General features: G+C 46.2%; 1 protein-coding gene and 1 long non-coding RNA gene across 2 annotated transcripts in view; one reads left to right on the top strand and one right to left on the bottom strand.

Annotated features, from left to right (window-relative positions):
- Window positions 1-4,136, bottom strand: part of LOC102452682 (cytochrome P450 4B1-like) — a 46,106-nt gene extending 41,970 nt beyond the window's left edge. The window contains exon 1 of the mRNA XM_006111447.4: window positions 3,830-4,136. Coding sequence (XP_006111509.2) covers window positions 3,830-4,039 — 210 coding nt within the window. The 5' untranslated portion in view covers window positions 4,040-4,136. The remainder of the gene's footprint in view (window positions 1-3,829) is intronic.
- On the top strand, window positions 1,274-20,978 carry LOC142830535 (uncharacterized). Its single transcript, XR_012905840.1, has 3 exons — window positions 1,274-1,554; window positions 17,199-17,261; window positions 20,399-20,978. It is a non-coding gene; the product is annotated as an uncharacterized LOC142830535 (long non-coding RNA).
- Window positions 20,979-23,642: the final 2,664 nt, after the last annotated feature.

The following is a 23,642-nucleotide window of genomic DNA, read 5'->3' as shown; positions in this document are numbered from 1 at the left end:
GTTATTTGTCTGATATGTGCATAGGCTAAGTCCCCCATTTAATCATGCATTGTTTACCCAATTGTATTTTACAGCTGACTTTTAATTTGTGCAACAACTTTGATTTCTGAGGCCCCCCACACATTGATCATGGGGGCTATCGCATTGAAATAAATAATTGTCCTCACAATGGGGAAGCATCGAATGTCGTCCAAGGCAGGCTCCGTGAATGTAGACGCGCTACCTCAGACTCAGAGTCCCAGGAAGCGCCCTGGGGAGCTACGGGAGGCTTCCCAGAGGCCAATTAGTTCACATTAGCGGCACAGGAGCACCCGCACTAACGTTATTTCAGACGTACAAGTTTGGGAATCGCATTATTCCTCATGAAAAGCAGGATGACAGAGTTCGAATTCCGCAGCCCCTTATCCCAGAATAACGGGCTTGGTAGTGTGGAGGTATTGCTTACAAATTCGACCTGGGGGGACTAAATTTGGACTAAGGTCCTAGTGCTGACCAGGCCTACAGCTTTTGTCCTTAGATACAAGCAATGGCTTCCTGGTCTCTGGTAAAGCACTGTCATAGCCCTTGAGAAAGAGGTCCAGAGAAACCTACTGGGATAGTGGTAGTGAAGTGTAGGTACCTGAAATGGGTGAAAATGTCCCAGAAGATAAACTCTCTGGCTGTGTCTAGACTGGCAAGCTTTTCCGCAAAACCATCTGATTTTGCAGAAAAACTTGCCAGCTGTCTACACTGGCAGTTTGAATTTCCGCAAGAACACTGACGATCTCATGTAAGATCGTCAGTGTTCTTGCGGAAATACTATGCTGCTCCCATTCGGGCAAAAGCCCTCTTGCGCAAATCATTTGCGTAAGAGGGCCAGTGTAAACAGCACAGTACTGTTTTCCGCAAAAAAGCCACGATCGCGAAAATGGCGATCGGGGCTTTTTTGCGGAAAACCACGTCTAAAGTGCTTTTGCAGAAAAGCATCCTGCCAATCTAGACATGCTTTTCCGAAAATGCTTTTAACGGAAAACTTTTCCGTTAAAAGCATTTTTGGAAAATCATGCCAGTGTGGACGTAGCCTCACACTGAATAGAAACCAAGCATAAAGCAATGACTGAACCTGCAGGCTGCCGTCAATCTGTTTCAGTGAAGCAGGATCTGTTACGGAGGGACAGATGCTCGGGGACTTTTTGTTCTTTGAGCTGTTGTGTAACACGCTGGAAAGGAAGCTGGCTACTTGGTTGCCACTACCTCCCTTGCATAACACAATAGGCCCACGGCCGTAAAGACCCGCAAGCCAGCAGTGAGTCATTTCTGCAGTTCTCTTTATATCAGTCCAAGCACTGCACGTCAAGTCCTTCCTATGCACGGGCAAGTGAGTTAGCAGAAGAGACGGTGCAAAATGGCAAGGAACTTGCTGTTGATTTCTAAAGCCCTGGTCGAATCAAGGGGTCTCAGACTATTGCGACACACCCTACATGGCTCGATTGGGGTCTGCAGGCCAGAGATTTGTGGGAAGAAGGACAAAATACAATGTTTACCATTTTATTTCTGCAGGAGGCTTCACGCAAGGTAAGTCCCCTATCCCTTCCCTTATTCCCTGTGCTCTGCTCTGGTGGTAAGAGGGGATAGACAGTTGGCAGAAGAAGACAGCTGGGGACCCCCAAGTCTCAGAAGCTGGCATAGACAACTTTGTGACACATGCTTCTGACCCCCTGGGATGGAGGCATGCTGGGGTCAAGAAGGGAGTGGCTGGAGAACATTGTGCTCCAGGAATCCTTGGCTGTGGGTGGCTTTTCAATGGCCCGACACAGCCAGGCATATTTTAGAGCAACCCCCAAACTGCTGTAAATTACATCCCATCTGTAACGGTCCCTGGCTGTCCCCAGGACTGAGAGCTGCAGAAAGGTGGTCTGATGCCACCTTTCCCCCTGCTCAGCGCCACTGATGATCCAACCCCCAAAGTGGCCAATTTCATGGGGAGTGAATTAGGCATTCCTTACTCAGGTTGGTAGGCTTATATTGACTCACATGGATAATCCTAATGATTTCAGTAAATATCTCACCATCAATCTCTGTAGGCTAGATTTGGACCTTACGTGTCTTCAAGTAAATTACTGAATGGGCAACAGGCCAACTAAATAAGTAACCTTACTCATAGATTATTTTCGACTGGAAGTTTAATCGGTGTTTTTCTGTCGCTAGTCCCTCTTCCCCTCACATGATTGTTTCTTCTCTTGCTACTTATATGGGAACCACACATTGTATAATGTATGCTATACAATATTATGAATGAAACCTGTATCTAGATGGTATTCACCCAATGTATGTTTACTCAGCAGTGTTATTTCAGAATAACTAGATTATTCCAAAATAACATAGTCCGCGTCTCCACTACAAACAGTTCTTTCGACATACTATCAAAATGGCTAGCTGGAGGTCTTCTTACTCGGACTCCTGTAACCCTCATTTTACGAGGGAAGTTGGAGGAAGAGTGCTCTTTCTTGGACTTCCTGCAGTGTAGAGCACGCCAAAAGCCGAATTAAATATTCCGACTTCAGCTACGTAATTGACATAGCTCAAGGGGCGTAGCTTACTTCAGCTTTAGCCCTGCTGTGTGGACACATCCCCACAGGCCAGGAAGGCAAAGTTGTTACTCTATTTCTCTTTTACTGCATATGAATATGGGCACTGCCATTCTAGATCAGATAAGTGGTCCATCTACACCAATGTTTCTCAACCAGTGGTTACAAGTACCCTATGGGGTACTTGAGAGACCTCTGGGGGCTACGTCAACACAACTGAAATTTGGAGAAAAGTGAATTTCTGTTCTAAGTTTTACAGTGCTTTATTATTTTTGTACTTTTTACACCCAAAATTTCATCACCTGCCTAGCTACAATTAAGTTGTTTAAACAAATGTGTTGCAATAGTACAAAAAAATTGGTGTGTCTGAAAACTGTAGGTACTAGGAGTACTTATACTTTTTTTGAAGGAATACTTTATAAAAAAAAAAAAAAGTTGAGAAACACTGATTTGGACCAGTATTCTGTCTCTAACATTGGCCGGTATTATCAGAATTAGAAGACGATACATGATAACTTGCCCATAGCAGTTATGGAATAACTTGCCCACACAAATAGGTTTTTTTTCCCCAAGCTTTAGTTGGGTACACAGAATTTATAACCCTGCCATACTCCTGGGATAACTTTTTAAAAGTTAAAATACAGGCTAAAACTCCTAGTCTAGCACCCTCAGGACCTGACCAGTGCCAAACCAGAGAATTTGCCAAACCATGGGTGGTCGTATTGTCTAGTAGCATCACCAACACTTCCACTGCTTGCTGGGCTCTTAGAAGACATTTAGGGGTAAATTAGAGCTAAATAACAGCACAGAACACTGAGAGTCAGGACTGGTGGCTGTAAACAAACTTTATGGGACTGTGGGAAACTTGGTCCCACCCATGATAAGTGGACATCCAGCTAACAAAAATAATGCTGGACCATGGATGTTGCTATACCAGAGAGTGCCGGATTAGAGAGGTTCCACCTGTAGCATAAATGTCTTCATATTAATTTATCCTCTCAACATCTAGTGATCAATAAACAACTTATTATTCTTACTTCACCATGAGTAGGAAAGAGGTTAAGTGACTTCTTCACGTCTCCATTCTAAATAACAACTTAACAGCTGAGCTGGGATGAGACCTCAGGAGGTCCTGACTCCCAGATGGTGCTCTAACCATTAGGCAAGCTGTCTCTCTATAGAAAAGAAGCTGCTTTTTGATTGGCGCTTTAAGTCTTCCCCACCACCACTGGAGTGTTCTGCACTCCCGCCCCTACCCTTACCTCATGGACGTTGCCAAAAAGCCAGTGCACTGGAGGGCCTGGAAAACTCTTCAATGCTTGGTTCAGTTCCATTCTCCACTTGTACAGCTTGATCACTTTCAGCACCATGTAGGTCAGGCAAAGCACCGCAGGCGGGTAAAAGATTCGAGAGACATCCTTATGCAGCCAGAGCCAAACATCGGTGACCAGTTTCAGCACCACAGATGTCATCTTCCTCCTGTTTATGTCCTCTCCCCACCAGCAAATGCACCATCCACTTACTCTTTAAAGGTGTTCCGGTTGGCAGACTCGTCCAATGATATTCAATGGAGCCGAGTCACACATATACCTGGCCGTTGATCGGCTGCCAACTTTCCCTGGAGGGAGAGGACCAGAAGAAATGTGTTTAGGTGTGCTCCACTTGTGATTGCAACACCCCACATATTACTCGGCTCAGCATTGCAACGCCTCACTGATGCAGGTTCTTTAATTTATGACTCCAAAGTAAGAAGCCTGGATTAGAATATCTGGGGCTGATGTAAGAGAAACTATATTGTTATGCTGCCTCCCAGATGCCAAAATAAATGCTGTGATAGTAAGGCGACAAGACACCCTATCTCTGCCAGTTGAAACCCCGATAGAAGTACGTGTCAGCAGCCAGCTGGAATTTGGAGTAGAACTTGATATAATCAAGAATCACGTAAGAGATCAGAGACAAGGCAAGACTGAAGCAGGGGGCATGTTATCCTACCTCTTCTCGCTCTGGGGTTTCTTATGCTTTCATCTGACCCCTCTGGTCCTGAGCACAGCTGGAGATGAGATACTTGCTTAGATGGACCATAGGTCTGATTTAGGCCATGTCCACACATCCACTTATGCCTGCAAAACTGATGTTGCTCAAGGTGTAAAAAACCCACACCTCTTCTCGGGGTTTTTTTGGTGCCGAATACATTTTGTTCGGTGCACCAAGGCATGTGCAGATGTGCACCACCAATATCAACACATGCTGCCGGATGTGGGTGCTCTGCTAATCAGCTGGGTTGCATTTTGATCTCTGCGGGGCGGCTGCCCAAATGGTCCACGTACAGAGAACCCTGCTGCTGAGCAACGTACGTTTGGCCAGCATCAGCACTTGTGTGCACAGAGCTGTCCTCTCCCACCAACATCGCTACCGCCGCCCATACCGCTGCTCAATTCGGTGGGCGAGGGGAGAGCTGTCTGCTGCCAGCCGAGAGCATCTACATGAGTGTTCTTACTGAAGCACAGTGGTTCCAGTGCAGCTATGCTTGTAAGCTATTTATATGGCCTTTGTCTGAGACTTCCTTATACTCCTGCATGGATGATCTTCTCTGAGCGCTTGCCAGAGTCTAGCCTGAGAGAAAAACAGCTGATGGCTGATGTTGGAGACTACCCAACAATGTTACAGGGGTAATTTTGGAATCACAGATCCTTGGAGTAACGCCAATGAGAGTCCACCATTTCCATACAAGCAAAACAGATACTCACCAGCTGGACCGAGACTTCACCGGACTTGCCTGGTGGGCTTTGGAAGACATGCTTTTCACCTCGCTCCATTGATTTGGCCAATGCTTCCAATATACAGTTTAAGGCAGGAGATGGAGTTGATCTACAATGAGGGTATGTCTAGACTGCATGCCTTTTTCGACAGAGGCTTTGTTGACAGATACTGTCGAGAAAGCCTCTGTCAAAAAAGAGCGTCTAGACTACAACCAGTTCTGTCGAAAAAGCAAGCTACTTTTTCGAAAGAGAGTAGACACTCTCTTTTGAAAAAGCACACAGTGTGGATGCAATAGCGCCTTTTTTCGACAGATCTCTGTCGAAAAAAGGTGTTATTCCTCATAAAATGAGGTTTACTGCCGTCGACAAAACTGTTGCATTCTGTCGACTTACTATCAACAGAATGTGGCGGTAGTGTAGACGCAGGTATAGTTTTGTTGACAAAAGTCCACTTTTGTCGACAAAACCCTGTAGTCTAGACACACCCTGAGGGACGGAAGTGACACACAGGGCCGGTCCTACTATGAGGCTAACTGAGGCGGCTACCTCAGGTGCCAGATTGTGGAGAGGCGCCACTAGGACCCAGAGTGTAGAAAATTGTGTCTGCGGCTGGTGCAGATGTATTCTCTCTGCTCCAGATGCACTGAGATGGTCGAGGGCTGTGCTAGAGGAAGGAGGCAGAATTGAGACCTTTCAAAGTTTTGGCCCAAGCGAGGGGGCATGGGGGCATCATTTGAGCTCCCTGCCTCAGGTGCCAAAATGTTGTGGGCTGGTCCTGGTTACACCGTGGGTTCAACACCCTGCACCTCAATGCAGCGACTGGGTTTTGATGTAGCGGCTGGGATACTTCTCATCATTGAAGGGACGCAAAGGCCAGTAGTCAGAAGGGAGAAGCGTTGTTATCGATGTTTATGTTTATTTGGGGGCAGGGAACGTTGTTTCATTCTGGGCTCGAAGAGCCACCTAATACAGGGAGACTCTGAGGCACAACCTCAGTCATATTAATCATAATGAATGAATTGATGGATTGATTGATTGATTAGCAGTTTTAATAATAGCAGTTACTATCGAGCCATCTTTTTAAACCACATCCAGAACTGTGCCCATCTCAGCACCTCCCAGGCTTATCAAATGGACACACAGAAATGAATTTCTTCCTCTTAAAGTTACAGAGCAGCAAATCAGTTCCCAGGACTGTAACTCCTGAGGTATTTGCACTGGCAAGCGGGCCCGCAAATAGGGGGGGACAAAGGGATCAACTGTATGGGGGCCTGGAGCTTCAAAGGGGCCCGGCGCTCCAGCAGCGTCAGCAGCCGGAGTCCCGGGCCCCTTTGAATTGCTGTCTGAGTGCCGTTCTGTGGGCTGGGGGGAGCACGCTCCAGTCTGGGCAGTGCTAAGGGCTAGCTGCTCTTGGCCCTGCCCCTTTTGCTTGAGGCTCCGCCCCTTCCAGAGGCGTGGAGTTGGCCCCCACCCACACACCTTTCTCAGGGCCGTCGGCCCCGCTGCTGGCAAGCCACTTGGTGTGCACTAGCGGCAGCTGCGGCGCTCTGGGCGAGCCACCTCGACGAGCGGCGTAGAGCTTGCTGCGCCGTGGCGACAGCACCAGGGTACTGCTGTGGACATTTCCGTTGTTTTCTGCATTGTAACTGGCCTTTGGAAATGTCCCATAATCCCTCCAGTGGCCACTCTGCTCATTGTTTTGGACTGGCTGGCTGCCCTGCCTCAGGACGGGTTGTTTCCAGCTGAACTCACAAGACAGCACGCTGACACCACCCAAAACACACCATCACTGCCCCTCCCTCCCACACACACACGCTCCCTGTCACACACTTTCCCCTCCCCCCAATGTAGTAGGGCGACCCTAGAGCAATGAGTTTGGGAAACCTGCATCCAGGCGGCATGGCAGGCTCTTCCCAGAGCATTCCTCAGGCAGTTGCTCAGCGGGATGGCTCCCAGGATGCACTGCTCTCCGGGCCTTTGCAAGAGCTGCTCCAGTGGATGCGCCCTACCATCCCAAAGAGCACAGTGTGGACTCACAAGAGCGGTTTCTGTGAGCAGCGCTGTAACTGCCAGTGGAAATGGAGGGCAGGTATGGAGGGCACTGGATAAAGTTTTCTATTCCCTGAATAAACTCCCAAAGTTTGCAGTCCCATAATTAAGGCAGAGCCTGCATTCACTCGCCATAGAAAACAGGCCCTCTGTTTCTTGGAAAGCTGCCAAATACAGTGTGACAACTTGAGGAATTAATATTCAGCTTATGAATTCTCTTTGGAGTTGGGAACTCCCTCTGTGTGTTGTTGTCAGACTGCAAAGGGTGTGGGACTGTTTGCATTCTCTGCTCTCGTTTTACCTCCATACAATGCATACAGACACTTTCCTAATACTCATGGGTGTAAACTAGGACTGTCACTTAATCATAGTTAATGCCGACAGTTGTCACAAAGCAAATGAACGAGATAAAAAAAGTCATGATTAATTGTGGCTTTAATTGCACGGTTAAGGAATAATAGTGTACCAATTCAAATGTATATATTATGTATTTGAGAGAGTTTGTCTGATATTTAAATATCCCGGGCTTCATTTGCATCTTGCCGGGCACTGCCATTTTTAAATCCCCGTTAGCGTGGACTCCGTGCCCGTGGCTACACGCGGCACGGAGTAGGTAGTTCGAATTAGGATCTCTAATTCGAACTACCAGTACACCTCGTTCCATGAGGAGTAACAGTAGTTCGAATTAGAATGCCTAATTCAAACTACCTACTCCGTGCCGCGTGTAGCCACGGGCACGGAGTCCGCACTAACGGGGATTTAAAAATGGTGGTGCCCGGCAAGATGCAAATGAAGCCCGGGATATTTAAATCCCGGGCTTCATTTGCAACTTCGAATGACTACATTAACCACCCTAGTTCGAACTAGGGTGGTAGTGTAGACATACCCTCTGTGAGTCTGTTTGTTCAAGACCTCCCACACCATAAGAGCCAGGGCCACCAAATTTGGCTTGCAGCTTCCTTGTATCATAACTTAAAGCAAAGTCAGGGTTTGGTTGTGCCAGGACAATGGGATGTGTTGGAGCTGTGCCTGTTGGAGCTGCAGTGGCCATGGAGAGGTGCTTCTCACCTGGCCCCAAGCTGCTGCAGTGAGAGAGGCAGTCCTGTCTTCATGAGGCAGCATGTACCCTGAACCCCTCAATCCCATCCCAGAGGAATGATTTCAATTAAGAAAAACAAACCTTAATTAAGTTAAGAACCCCAACAATGCCAGGTAAATCTTCTAGAAATAAATATTGTGACAGACACAGACCACCTGCTGTCACACTGTAATGGAGATCAGTTATGCAGGGCACTGGATAAACAGTGTTCTATTCCCTGAATAAACTTCCTGGCTGTGCCTAGACTGGCATATTTTTCTGCAAAATCATCTGCTTTTGCGGAAAAACTTGCCAGCTGTCTACACTGGCCGCTTGAATTTCCGCAAGAACACTGACGATCTCGTGTAAGATTGTCAGTGTTCTTGCGGAAATACTGTGCTGCTCCCGTTGGGGCAAAAGCCCTCTTGCGCAAATGCTTTTGCGCAAGAGGGCCAGTGTAGACAACGCGGTATTGTTTTCCGCAAAAAAGCCCCGATCGTGAAAATGGCGATTGGGGCTTTCTTGCACAAAACCACGTCTAGATTGGCACGGACGCTTTTCCGCAAAAAAGTGATTTTGCGGAAAAGCATCCGTGCCAATCTAGACGCTCTTTTCCGCAAATACCTTTAACGGAAAACTTTTCCGTTAAAAGTATTTGTGGAAAATCATGCCAGTCTAGACGTAGCCCCTCAGTCTGCTGCCCCATAATTAAGGCAGATAGACACCTGAGGCTAATTAATAGCTGGCCTGAAGGAGCAGATTAATCAGACACATGCAGCCAAGTAAAGCCTAGGCAGCTGCTTTAAAAAGTCTCCCCTCCCCCCCCAAAAAAAAGTTAAGAAAGGGGGGAAGGAGAAGAGGGATGAACTGAGAGGAGGGAAGTGTGTTCATGAAGAAGTGAGAAGGGAAAAATTCAGCCAGGTACCAGAGAAAAGGCATTAGGGGAAGTGGACCAGGGAAAAGGCTGCTTTCTTGGGGCTAGAGTGAAAACGGAGCAGTTGCCTCTGCCTAGGGTCCCTGGGCCAGAACCCAGAATAGGGGGTGGTCCTGGGTTCCCCACAACCTCCCTGCACCACAGAAAAAACTAGTTCTAGGAGAAGGGGGGGTCAGGATTATGGAAGGAACTCCCTCTCCCCATTCATTGACTTTGTCACTGATGAAAATGCCTCACTGATCTGTAATCCTGACCTCTAGAAAACCACAAGAGGCAGTGTACGGAGTCACAGCGAGCCTCTGAGGCATACAATAACCACCAAAGGAATGCAAGACCCACAGGGCACAGCCAGAGCTTTGCCACAATATTGTGAATGTTTTCTACATTTTCAAACATACTGATTTCAGTTATAATTCAGAAGTGCTCCCTTTATATACTTTTGATTACAAATATTTGCACTGTAAAAAACAAATAAACAAAAGACATCATATTTTTCAGTTCACCTCATACAAGTCCACTCAGTCCTACTTTTTATTCAGCCAGTCACTAAGCCAAACAAGTTTGTGTACATTTACGGGAGATAATGCTGCCTACTTCTTATTTACAATGGCACCTGAAAGTAAGAATAGGTATTCACATGGCATATGCAAGGTATTTATGTACATGTTATACCACACATTCCTATGCCTTTTCTTGCTTCAATTTCTAGGCTCCAAAAGTTTTACATTCTTTTGTTTTGCATGCAATTGTGTTAAAAATAATTCTACCTCTTTAAATTGTACTTTCATGATAAAGAGATGGCTATATATTACTTGTATGAAATGAATTGAAAAATACTACTACTTTTCTTTCTTTTTTACAGTGTGACTAGTTAAAAACATTGCCTCTACTCTGAGATACGCACAATCTAATGATCTAGTTGAAAATTGCGTAAAATAATCAAGATGCTGTTTAAAAAGAAAGAGGAATCTAACTTGGATACTTACTTATAATTGCTGCAGGGAACAAACAGGTGAGCCAGGTGAGCCTGTGTTCTGATCACTCAGATGTTAATTAGCCCCCCCTGAGGAAGCTGGCAGAAGTAATTAGATAATCAGGTTGGCCAGCTGGGTGGTATCAGGAGCCAATTACCCCATCAATCCAAGGCTGACGAGGAGCTTGACAAAGAGACAGAAAGGAAGGGGCAGGGAAGAGGGAGTGGATTATCACTAGTTGAGCCCAGTTAAATGGAGTCCTCAAGGGAGAGCGATCTATGCTCCCCTGAAGTCCTGGGTGGGGGGGAGGCCAAAATCATGCTGGTGCTATGCCACATTTCCTCAATCTTTTCCGTGTGTGTGTGTGTGAGAGAGAGAGAGAGACAGACAGACAGACAGACTTTCCCCCCCATGTGTAGAATAATTTTTTATGTGCACCAAGGTGCGTAGAAACAAAAACCTAACTGTGGGAGTTCTGCTAATCAGCTGGACAGCATTTGAATCTCTCCTGAATGGTGGTACCTGAGCCTAGCTAACAGGGAACCCTAGTGCTATGTAGACTCTTGCACAGAGGTTGTGGAAATGGAAGAGAGTGCTTTAAACTAGAGAGGCGTTAAACTAGGTTTGTTGGGGGACAGTGACATAAGCCCTGAGGTAGGTGGGGAAGTGGGATACTGGGGAAAAGGAGGAAGGAGCAACAAAGGAGGACTCTTGATCCGTATGGAGAAGGTAGGGATATGAACTAGTTCTCTAAGGTGTTCGTTGAATGCAAGAAGCCTGGGAAACAAACAGGAAGAATTAGAAGCGCTGGCACGATCAAAGAATTATGATTTGATTGGAATAATGGAGACTTAGTGGGATGACTCATATGATGGGAGCAGTCATGGAAGGGTATAAACTGTTCAGGAAGAACAAGCAGGTGAGAAAAGGAGGAGTTGCATTGTATGTAAGAGCAGTATGATTGCTCAGAGCTCCAGTATATAGAGGGAGAAAAGCCTATTGAGAGTCTATGGGTTGAGTTTAGAGGTGGGAGCAACAGACATGATGTTGTGGTTGGTGTCTGCTATAGACTACCAGATCAGGTGGATGAGGTAGATGAGGCTTTCTTCAGACAATTAAGAGAAGCTTCCAGATCACAGGCCCTGGTTCTCATGGGGGACTTTAATCACCCTGACATCTGTTGGGAGACCAAAACGGCAGGACACAGGCAATCCAGGAAGTTTTTGGAGAATGTTGGGGATAACTTCTTGGTACAAGTGCTGAAGGAACTGACTAGGGGCCATGCGCAGCTTGACCTGCTGCTCACAAACAGGGAGGAATTAATTGGGGAAGTAGATGTGGGTGGCAACCTGGGAAGAAGTGATCAAGAGATGGCAAATTTCAGGATCCTGACGGAAGGAAGAAAGGAGAGCAGCAACATACACATCCTGGACTTCAGAAAAGCAGACTTTGACTCCCTCAGAGAACAGATGGGCTGGATCCCCTGGGATGCTAACATGAAGAGGAAAGGAGTCCAGGAGAGCTGGCGGTATTTTAAAGAAGCCTTATTGAAGGCACAGGAAGAAACCATCCCGATGCGCAGTAAGAAAAGCAAATATGGTAGACAACCAGTTTGGCTTACCGGGGACATTCTTGGTGAACTTAAACACAGAAAGGAAGCTTACAAGAAGTGGAAACTTGGACAAATGACCAGAGAGGAGTATAAATATATTGCTCGAGAATGCAGGGGTGTAATGAGGAAGTCAAAGGCACAATTGGAATTGCAGCCAACAAGGGATGTGAAAGGTAACAAAGGTTTCTACAGGCATGTGAGCAATAAGAGGGTGATCAGAGAGGGTGAGGGGCACTTACTGGATGAGGGAGGTAACCTAGTGACAGATGATGTGGGAAAAGCTGAAGTACTCAATGCTTTTTTCGCCTGTCTTCACAGGCAAGGTCAGCTCCTAGACAAATGTACTAGGCAATGCAGTAGGGGAAGGAGGTGGACAGCCCTCAGTGGAGAAAGAACAGATTAAGAACTATTTAGAAAAACTAGACATACACAAATCCATGGGTCCAGATTTAATGCATCCAAGGATACTGAGGGAGTTGATAAATGTCATTGCGGAGACTTTGGCCATTATCTCTGAAAACTCATGGAGATCGGGAGAGATCCCGGATGACTGGAAAAAGGCAAATGAAGTGCTCATCTTTAAAAAAGGGAAGAAGGACAATCCAAGGAACTACAGACCAGTCTGTCTTACCTCAGTCACTGGAAAAATTGTGGAGGGGATTCTCAAGGAATCCATTTTGAAGTACTCGGAAGAAGGGAAAGTGATCAGGAATAGTCAATATGGATTTTCCAAGTGTGAGTCATGCCTGACCAATCTGATTAGCTTCTATGATGAGGTAACTGGCTCTGTGGATATGGGAAAGTCAGTGGCTGTGATATACCTTGACTTTAGCAAAGCTTTTGATACAGTCTCCCACGATATTCTTGACAGCAAGTTAAGGGAATGTGGATTGGATAAATGGACTGTAAGGTGGATAGAAAGCTGCCTAGATTGTTGGGCCCAAAGGGTAGTGATCAATGGCTCAATGTCAGGTTAGCAGTCAGTTTCTAGCAGAGTGCCTCAAGGATTGGTTCTAGGGACGGTTTTGTTCAACATCTTTATTAATGATCTGGATGAGGGGATGGATTGCACCCTCAGCAAGTTTGCGGATGACACTAAACTAGATGGAGTTGTTGGGCAGGGAGGGCAGGGATAGGGTCCAGAGTGACCTAGAAAGATTAGAAGATTGGGCCAAATCTGATGACGTTCAACAAGGACAAGTGCAGGGTCCTGTACTTGGGACAGAAGAATCCCAAACATTGTTACAGGCTGGGGACCGACTGGCTAAGCAGCCATTCAGCAGAAAAGGACCTGGGGATTACAGTGGATAAGAAGCTGGATATGAGTCAACTGTGTGTCCTTGTAGCCAAACAGGCTTATGGCCTATAAGGGTGCATTAGGAGAAGCATTGCCAGCAAATCTAGAGAAGTTATTATTCCCATTTATTTGGCTCTGGTGAGGCCACATCTGGAGTATTGCATCCAGTTCTGGGCCCCCCACTGCAGAAAGAATGTGGACACATTGGAGAGGGTCCAGTGGAGGGCAACCAAAATGATTGGTGGGCTAGAGAGGCTGAGGGATTTGGGCTTATTTAGTCATCAGAAGAAAAGAGTAAGGGGGGACTTGATAGCAGCCTTCAACTCCCTGGAGGGAGGTTCCAAAGAGGATGGAGAGAGGCTGTTCACAGTAGTGATGGATGGCAGAACAAGGAGCAATGGTCTCAAGTTACAGTGGGGGAGATCTTGGTTGGATATTAGGAAAAACTATTTCCCTAGGAGGGTGGTGAAGCCCTGGGATGGTTCCCTAGGGAGGGGGTGGAATCTCCATCCCTAGAGGTGTTTAAGTCCCAGTTTGATAAAGCCCTGGCTGGGGTGATTGAGTTGGGATTGGTCCTGCCTTGGGCAGGGGGCTGGACTTGATGACTCCTGAGATCTCTTCCAGCCCTGGGATTCTATGATTCTACTTAAAGGGCTACAGTGAAAGCCCAGCCGCAGGAATCTGTGCATTTTGTGTAGGGAAGAAGAGGAGAGGAGTCACACCCCATTACACATGGGTTGTCACCAGCAGAGGTTTTGTTCAACAGAAAACAAGACAGCCTCACTGTGTAGATATTGATATAACAGCTAAAATGGCTTCAATATGTCAGAGAAAACTGAACAGGAGAAAAAAAGTTTATTATGACAGAGGCCATAAGAATTTGAGCCTTTGCACCAACATGATCACGTGTATGTACCTGAGGCAAGAACTTGCTCACAACAGCTGGAGTGTGTCATGAAATTTCTCCCAGGTCCTACATGATTGTTACTATTAAGGGACTGATATACAGACGGAATAGGAGACACCTTCAACAAACCCCTGGATGAAGAATCTCAGAGGGATCATCTTGATAGTCTGTAACTTTAAAAACAACGAACAGTCCTGTGACCCCTTAGGGTATGTCTACACAGCAAAGTTATTTCGAAATAACAGCAGTTATTTCGAAATAACTTTCCTAGCATCTACACAGCCAATCCGTTATTTCGAAATCAATTTGAAATAGCAGAGGGCGTATTTCGAAATTCGTAAACCTCATTCCACAAGGAATAGTGCCAATTTTAAAATTGCTAAATCAAAATAAGCGCTGTGTAGATGTTTATTTCAAAATAGCGGGCCTCCAGCCCTTCCCAGGGTGCACTGCTGGACATCCTGGCCACAAGGTAACTTCTGACCTGATGCCCTGCCAAAACTGGATTCAACTAGCCTTAAATGCGATTCAACATCCACTCAGTGTGGACGCACTAATTCAAAATAGAAGAATGCTATTTCGAAATGCATTTTGTGTGTAGACGCGTTATTTCGAAATAAGCTATTTCAAATTAACTATTTCTAAATTAGATATTTCGAAATAACATTGTAGTGTAGACATACCCTTAGGCTACCTCTAGACTGCAAGCCTCTTTCGAAAGAGGCTTTTTCGAAAGATACTTTTGAAAAAGCTTCTTTCAAAAAAGAGCATCTATACTGCAATCTCTTCTTTCGAAAAAGTGAGCCGCTTTTTTGAAAGAGAGCACCCAGGCAGTCTGGATGCTCTCTTTCGAAAAAGCCCTGTTTGCATTCAAGAACGCCTTTTTTCGAAAGAGCACTTTCGAAAAAAGGCGTTCTTCCTTGTGAAATGAGGAGTACCGCCGTCGAAAGAAAAGCTGCGTTCTTCTGATTTAATTTCAAAAGAACTCGGCTGTAGTCTAGATGAAGGTGAAGTTTTTTCAAAAAAAGGCTCCTTTTTTCGAAAAAACCCTGCAGTCTAGACACAGCCTTAGAGACTAACCAAAACATGTAGCATCATGAGCTTCTGTGGCCAAAACCCACTTCCTCAGACGGACTCCACTCCAATCCATCTGAGGAAGTGGGTTTTGCCCACAAAATCTCATGATTCTCTATATTTTGGTTAGTCTCTAATGCGCCACAGGACCCCGCGATGTGCCTGGATGAAGGGTGGAAAAGGAGACAAGAAATGAAACAACACGTGAGGCAGAGTTCAAACCCGCAGGGTGGGAATTAGGAAGTGCCATGGAGGAATCCCCAGAATGGGTGGCACTGAACCCCACCATGCAGAGATTGAAGGGATACCGTGACGATCCACAAAACTGAACAGCACGCCTTGAAGACTAATAGAAAATTGTGAGTGAGTCATTAGGGCTTGTGTTTGCACATATTTTGTTACGCCTAATGCTCATGTTTTGGAAAAGGAAGAGGAGAGGTTGTCTATAGGATGGAGTCGTGTTTAGAAGTGGCTCTCTCTAGCCTGGCTCAGCTCAAGGAGGTTGAGAATGCCCCAGCGACTCCAAGATAGTCTTGGTCTTTCGTCTAAGAAAGAACCAATACCTCAGCCTGGTTTAAGTCTCCCTCATAAGAACCAATGTTACTGCTGTTATCGCATTGCACATGGGATCAGCCTGGGTTGGTCACTTCTAGCAAAAGTCAGTCCTTGCCAATCTGTACTTGAAAACACTACAACACTCATTCCTTCCCAGCTCTTTGGTGTCAGATGTTACTATGGAAACAATACCTCCACATCACGTTCTGCATCCTTTTTTTGGTAGAAATGAGTTGTGTAAGGATTGAGGATGTTCCACAACCCGGCCGATTAAAAGGACTTAAAATTCTCTTTGTGTCCAGAAGCTGTATTAGCTTTGGTAGAAAGGGTGTAGTCATTAATATCTATTGTCCTCCCACAAAGTAATTATCAATTAAAAACTTACTCAGCAGATAAGCTATGCCAAAATTCTAGCTTTATGCCTAGCTGAACTCCCAGGGTGTAAGGAGAGGTACATTCCAAACAGTGAGCACAATCAGGCTGTCCAGAAGAGCTGCCAAGCCTACCGTGATGGAGGACGCCTGTCGTCTTTGGAAGGGGAGCAGAAAGCCCACAATTTGGGTGTCTCTGGATAGGCAGGCCCTTGTTGTGTATGACCCACCCACCCCCCATCCTCTTCCTTCCGTGACTGCCTCCCAAAAAACGTTCTGCTGCAGCAGAGCCTGGTACCCCCTCCACCTCAGGAGACACCTCGTAGAAAACGGCTCAGACAGCTGAGCTCACGGTAGTTCAACCCCCTTTGCAGCAAACAAGCCATGATCCCGCTCTCTGAATCATGTCTGGGAAAAGTGATACAGTCTAGATGTAGCCTCTGTCTTCTGGTGCTGAATTTAACCTGGCTATAATCATCTGCTAAAAGTTGCCCATATTCTATCTGCTTGTCCAATCTATGAACTGGATACTCATCTGGTATAAATTGGTGGAGCCCCCTTAAAATCAATGGAGCTATTCTAATTTACATCAGTTGAAGACCTCATCCTGTGTTCTTATTGTACCATCTATCAGTGCAGCTCCTTGCGGTTTTAGGATTAGCCCCTTGCGGTACTACACTAAGCACTTCTTGGCTGTGTCTAGACTGCACCCCTTTTCCGTAAAAGGGATGCAAATTAGACACAGCGCAATTGCAAATGAAGCGGGGATTTAAATCTTCCCTGCTTCATTTGCATAAACATGGCTGCCACTTTTTTCCGGCTCGGGGCTTTACCAGCAAAAAGCGCCAGTCTAAACGGGGATCTTTCAGAAAATAAAGCCTTTTCCGAAAGATCCCTTATTCCTCTTTTTATGGAAAAGAGGTGCAGTCTAGACTCAGCCCTTGTGTAAATTGTGTTTGTATAAGAGTTCACACAAATCAAATGATTCTACAAACTCTCAACTCACCCATTATTTCTACAGCTAGAAATCCAGGTGCCTGCATCAGAATCAAGAGGAAATGCCCATGAATCATGACTGTTTCTGGTGAGTGAAACCCTTTGCTTGGATTAGATGCAGGGTCCCATAGAGGGCTAGGTTGTGACTGGCTCTGAGCGGCTGTGCAGGTGGTGGGGAGATGGCACACAGGGGAAAACATGCCTGGCTACAGATACAATGGAGGCTTCTGAAGCAGTAGATACTGGACACAAAATCATAGACAGGTAGAGCTGGAAGGGACCTTAGGAGATCAAGTCCAGCCCTTCTCCCACCAAGGACACCCAGACAGGATAAATCCCTGACACATGTTTGTCCATCCTGCTCTTAGAAACCTCCAGTAATGGGGCTTCCAAACCTCTTTTGAAAGCTACAATGGGGTGTGCTCCCCATATGGGCCCTGCAAGAGCTAAATGAGGCTAACTGGGTTCAATTAGCCACTTAGGCTGCTAAAGAGGGAGATTTAGGCTGGAGGAAGCTAATCAGAGGGAGACTCCTGTGTGAGGCCACAGGTAGGACTTCTGTAAATCCAGGAGTCTGGAAATAGTGTGCAAGGCTGTAGGAAACAGTTTGCAGTCACTCTTTGGGAGAAGGGGAATGTGTTTGGGGGCTATAGAGTCAGGTCAGCTCTCTGGGTACGTCTACACAGCGGGGCTGACGTCGAGTTAAGCTATGCAACTTCAGCTACATCAATAGTGTAGCTGAAGTCGAAATAGCTTTTGGCGCTGTCTACACAGCAGGAAGTCGAAGGAAGAGCACTCTTCTTTCAACTTCCCTTGCTCCTCGTGAAATGAGGGCTACTATAAGTCGGAGTCAGAAGTTCTCCAGCTTGACGTTACTTTGAAATAAAGGCTTGTAGTGTAGATGTGCACTGTAGGTGCGTGAGTTATTCTGAAATAACGCTTTTGTGTGGACGTGCTCTCTGAGAAGAGGGAGTTTGGGCTGCCGAACCTAGAGGAATGGGGAGAGCCAGAAGGTATGGAAGATGCAGCAAGGTTCAGGACGGAACAGACCTTGGTTGCTGACTCCAGGTTCCCTGTTCTGCCACCTAAAATAAAGGGCAAGATCAAGTTTCCCTACCATTGAGGCAGTAGGACCGTGCGGCAGTGGAAGGGAAGACTGCCCGGGACTGCTAGGGTATGTCTACACTACCCCCCTAGTTCGAACTAGGGGGGTAATGTAGTCATACGGAGTTGCAAATGAAGCCCGGGATTTGAATTTCCCGGGCTTCATTTGCATAAAGCCGGCCGGCGCCATTTTTAAATTCTGGCTAGGTCGGACCCCGTGCCGCACGGCTACACGCGGCACGGACTAGCTAATTCGGATTAGGCTTCCTATCCGAACTAGCTGTACACCTCGTGGAACTAGCTAATCCGAACTAACTAGTCCGTGCTGCGTGTAGCCGTGCGGCACGGGGTCCGACCTAGCCGGCATTTAAAAATGGCGCTGGCCGGCTTTATGCAAATGAAGCCCGGGAAATTCAAATCCCGGGCTTCATTTGCAACTCCGTATGACTACATTACCCGCCCTAGTTCGAACTAGGGGGGTAGTGTAGACATACCCCTAGTGAGCAGGAATTTTGTTACACCTCTGGAACAGGAAACTATCCAGTCACTAAGAGAAGGCTGCAGTTCCTGGAATGAGAGAGAAGCCAGGAGAGGGCCCCAGAAGTGGTACAGTCCCGCATCCTCTCAGAGAAAACTATTCAAGGACTTAGCTACTCTTATAGTTAGAACGCTTTCCCTAATATCTTACCTGAAGCTCTTTGCTGCCGATTAAGCCCATTACTTCTTATCCTACCTTCACTGGACATGGAGAACAATTGATCACCGTCTTCGCTGTATCCAGTTTTCACATATTTGAAGACCGTTACCAAGTCCTCTCAGACACTGAGCTACTATATATATGATGTCATGTGTCAAATGTCTTACCAAGTTCTAGTCATATAATATCTACTGACCTCCCACATTCACTAACCCGGTAACTCTGCCAAAGAAGGAAATTAGTTGGTTTGGCATGACTTGCTCTTGACAGATCCATACTGGCTGTCCTTCATAACCCTGGTGCCTCTAGGTGCCTCATATTGATTAAGAATTTGTTCCAGTTTTGAAGTTAGGCTGACCAGCCTATAATTCTCCTTGCCTTTTAAAAACAGGCACTGTGTTTGTCCTTCTCCTGTCCTCTGGGACCTCACCTCTTCCCCACTCATAGTTCTGAGGTTGCTTCAGCCAGTTTCTTAAGTATTCTATGGTGAATTCCATCCAGTCCTGCTCATTTGAATACATCTAAATATTCTTTAACTTGTTCTTTCCCTTTTCTGCCTTGCATTCCTTCCTCCTTGTTGCCAATATTAATTGTGTTGAATATCTGATCTCTTCAGAGAAGACTGAAATATGATTCACAGTAAACACCTCAGACGTCTTGAAGGCGTCGGTTATAAGCCTTCCTTCTAAGTAGAGGACCTACACCTTCCTTTGGTCTTTCTCTTGCATCTCAATGTTTTAAAGATCATTTTCTTGCTGCCTTTTATGTCCCTCGTTCTTATTTTGTGCCTTAGATGTCTGATTCTGTGCTATGCTTGTGCCTGCCTCCTTCGCAACTGGCCCATGTTTCAACTATTATTCAAATTAAGTCACAATTTAGCTTGCAGAATCATAGAAACGTAGAGCTGAAAGGGAAATCATCAAGTCCACCTACCTGTGTTGAGGCGAGACCAAATATGCTGATGCACCCCATGCTTCCAGTTCTTCCTGATACTGCTTTCGCTTGTGCATACACACCTATGTTGTTGCTCCTATTCCCTCATTGATTTCCCTCTTGCTCTTCCCTTCACCCTATTTTTGATGTGTCCTCCAAGATCTAGTCCTCCGAGGTCTGAAATAACCCTTATTCCTCCTATAATGAGGTTTACCAGTTATTTTGGAAGAAGAGTTTCCTTTTGAAATAACTGCATCTAGACAGCATTTCTTTTTTTTAAATAGTGCTATTTCGAACTAGCGCCATACCGTGAATATGCAAATGAAGCGCAGGATATTTAAATCCCGGTTTCATTTGCAGTTTTGAATGTCTACATTTGCATCCCTCTCTCGAAAGAGGATGCAAGTGTAGACATACTCTTTGTTGGCAACTCTGAGCACAACGATGCTATCCCACTGTGTGGTACGATAGGTCCCATCTTCTCCTAACAGGCCTTCTTCCCAGGATAGCATCCCATGATCCAGGAAACTGACTCCTTCCCATCAACACGTGCCGCACAGCCCTGTGCTCCTCTTGAGGATGTTCATCTCCCTGCTTGGGCCTTCAACCTCCATTGGAAGAAAGGCACAAGAACACAGCTTGCACCCAGGACTCCGTCACCCTTACTCTCAGAGGCATGGAGTCATCACTGATCTGCTAAAGGTCAGTCCTGGCAGTAGCCTTACTCCCCAAGTGTGGAGCAGCATGAGGTAGTGGTCAGAGGGACAGATAAGCCTGCGTGATAGTACAAGTCATAGATTATTCATGGGCTGTGAATTGTTTATTGCCCGTGACCTGTGCATGACTTTTACTAAAAATACCTGTGACTAAAATGTAGCCTTTTTGATGGTTGTGCGACCCTCGCCCAGGTGTTGGTTATCTCAGCTGTCATTGTCTCTGGGAGTTAGTACGTGTGCACTTCCCAAACACACTGCGTATTTTAGTGAAAACCATATAGCACCATTTTTATCATTTTATCTGCAGTAATGATGCACCTCTTCAGATGGAACAATGTGTTCTGCAGATCATAGCCTTTCCCATGATGCCTCACATGGCATGCTTTCTATGAAATATCACAGTTATAGACAAATGATATGGGGGTTACAGGACGCTCCCCTGAGAGTTAGTGCCACAGCTGGTTCACCCTTGTACTGTATCAAGTTAAGGAAAGGAAAAAGAAGGGGGAAGGAAGTTCTGCCTTTCTCCACTGGTACTCACCTCTCTTAGGGTATGTCTAGACTACATGGCTCCATTTCATGAGGCATACTGGAGTGGTCAACAAAGGCTTCCCTTGTTGACCGCACTGCGTCTAGACTGCCCCGCTGTGCCGGATCAGCTGATCGTCGACACAGCGCGGCAGCCATTTTTATTCTAATTAAGCGGGGATTATTTACATCCCCTCTTCTTTGACTATGCTGAATAAACTATTTTACATGGATCCTTCGATGGAGCCTTGTAGTCTAGACACAGCCTTAGTCTCTAAGCTGTGTTCACCTCCAGCTTCAGGCTGCTTAATTAAATATACCATTGATTGTAACTTTCTGTCCCAGTTTGTGTGTCTGCTAATATCAGCATTAGCCACAGTGTATGGCAACATTTCCTCTAAGAGGGTCAGGACTCACCACTACGGCACCTTCCACCAGTCACTCCGAGAATTAGCTCAGTCCTCAGCAGGATGCCCCCTTCTGGCAAGTGTCTTGCTCTTTGTCACTCTTTGAGCTCTCCACACTCTAGCTCTAGAGCCACATCGCTCCCAGGACCAGGGCAGCTTTGTCAGGACACTGCCCTCCAGCAGTTCCCACCACTCCTGTCTCTCGCCACCTTCCTGGAGTATCAGCAGCCCTCGGTCTCACCCTCTGCCACTGTGGCCAACTGCAGCCTTAGTCTAGCTCCTCACCTTGGGGCAAGCCACAGTCTATGAAGGCCACCCTTCAGTGGTGCAAGGGGGAAGGGAGGATCCAGGGGTTCTCTGATGGCAGTTTCTTCCTGCCCTCCTTCTCACCCCTCTACTGCCTCCTGCTCCGTGGGCCACTTCCCTGCAACCCTTTACACCTTCTGGGTCCTTCTATGAAGGACACAGCCTGGGAGGTATCAGGTTGGAACCTTCCTCTCTAGCCCCCCTGCGCCTGCCCAGCACTGCGCTATTGAAAGCACTTCTCCTTCGCTGGGAGCCAGTTCTGCAGCCTCGCTGGTCAGAACCTAACTGCCCTCTGCTCTGCTGAGCAGCTTCTTATAATAGGGATGCTACAGCAAGCCACCTTCTGATTGGCTTTTTGCAAGCATCTCCCTGATTGGTTGGAATCTGCACAGGTTCCCTCCAGCCTGCTCTAACCCCTTCCAGCCAAAGTGAGGTAGCCACTCCACTCCATTTCCAAATAAAGGTTGAGACAGACTTTAGAAAACCCTTGGAGGACATGCCCTGAAATGCAGTGTTAGAGTCAATAATTAAAAAAATGCTGAAGAAGGTGCTTCAAAGACCTAGCAAGTGAACAAGATGTGAATGATTCATCAATGAATGAATGTCAACATGCCTGAGCGCCAGTGTAATAAAAGGCTAAGGTGACGTTCCAGCAGTCAAATGACTGTTAATGAAGAACTCAGTGGAGTATAATTGAAAGACTCCAAAGTATACTTAGTCAATGAGACTGATGGGAGCAGAAAGACAGAATGGTTGTCCCATGGGATGGAATGAGTTTCTGCTTCTCCAAGGGCCAACGGGTTTCTCAGATGAAATCTGGCAAAAGAAACTTTTCCAAGCAAGGCTTGAAGACAGTGTCCTGAGATAGTTCAAGAAGCAGAAGGATTTTCACAGAAGCGATGTGTTCTGAAGGTTCATGCTTATTCTTTTCTTCATTGAATCAAATAAATGTAAAACCTTTGGTCCATCCCTAGAGGTTTTAAAGCCCTGGCTGGGATGATTTAGTTGGGATCGATCCTTCTTTGAGCAGGGGGTTGGACTCAATGACCGCCTGAGGTCTCTTCCAATCCTATGATTCTAAGAGGCCAAGAGCTTAGTAGGATTAATAAGATATGAATGAACTTGGCAATTATAGGGTAGCAAAAATATAAAGAGCTTTGTTATGGTAGAAAGATGAATTTTGCCTAGTATAAAAACCTCATGCTTCAAGGCATAACTCAGATGGTCAGGAAGATACCTTCCCAGGGATCAGATTATCCCATAATTGTCACTGGTAAGTATCTTGCAGCACAGGTGGTCATGGTTTAAAAGAGGACATGGGAGTAATTGTCTGATTCAGTATCATTAGTTCCTGCTGTCTCCTCTTGACTGTAGTGATCTTGGGGTAGCCCTTGTCTCATGGTGGAAAGGTGCCAACTTGCAAATTTTGCCCACCTCAAAATGGCCACCATCTCCTATGATAGTCGGTGGGGCCCATTCCCTTGAGCCCATTCCCAACCCCCCGACCTGAGCCCTCACAAGGACCTGAGCAATGCTGGGTAAATCCTCTAATAAACAATGAATCCAAATGTCTATATTGAGTCCATGGTTTTTAGTGGCTAGCAACGTTCCGAACTTAAGTTCCCGGGCTCACCTTTTGAAGATATTTTGCAGCTTTCCTGTGATGAGGAGGACTGAGGGGTCAGACATGACATCATCCCTTTGAAACTATAGTTTGCCTGCTAGTCATAGGATTTTTTTTGTCTTCAATCATTTTCCGCATGAGTTTATTCTAGTTA

The sequence above is a fragment of the Pelodiscus sinensis genome, chromosome 9 (genome assembly GCF_049634645.1).
Source record: "Pelodiscus sinensis isolate JC-2024 chromosome 9, ASM4963464v1, whole genome shotgun sequence".
In the NCBI taxonomy this organism is placed as follows: domain Eukaryota; kingdom Metazoa; phylum Chordata; order Testudines; family Trionychidae; genus Pelodiscus; species Pelodiscus sinensis.
The sequence above is the reverse complement of the archived record's forward strand: the minus strand, read 5'-3'. Positions and strand labels throughout refer to the sequence as shown.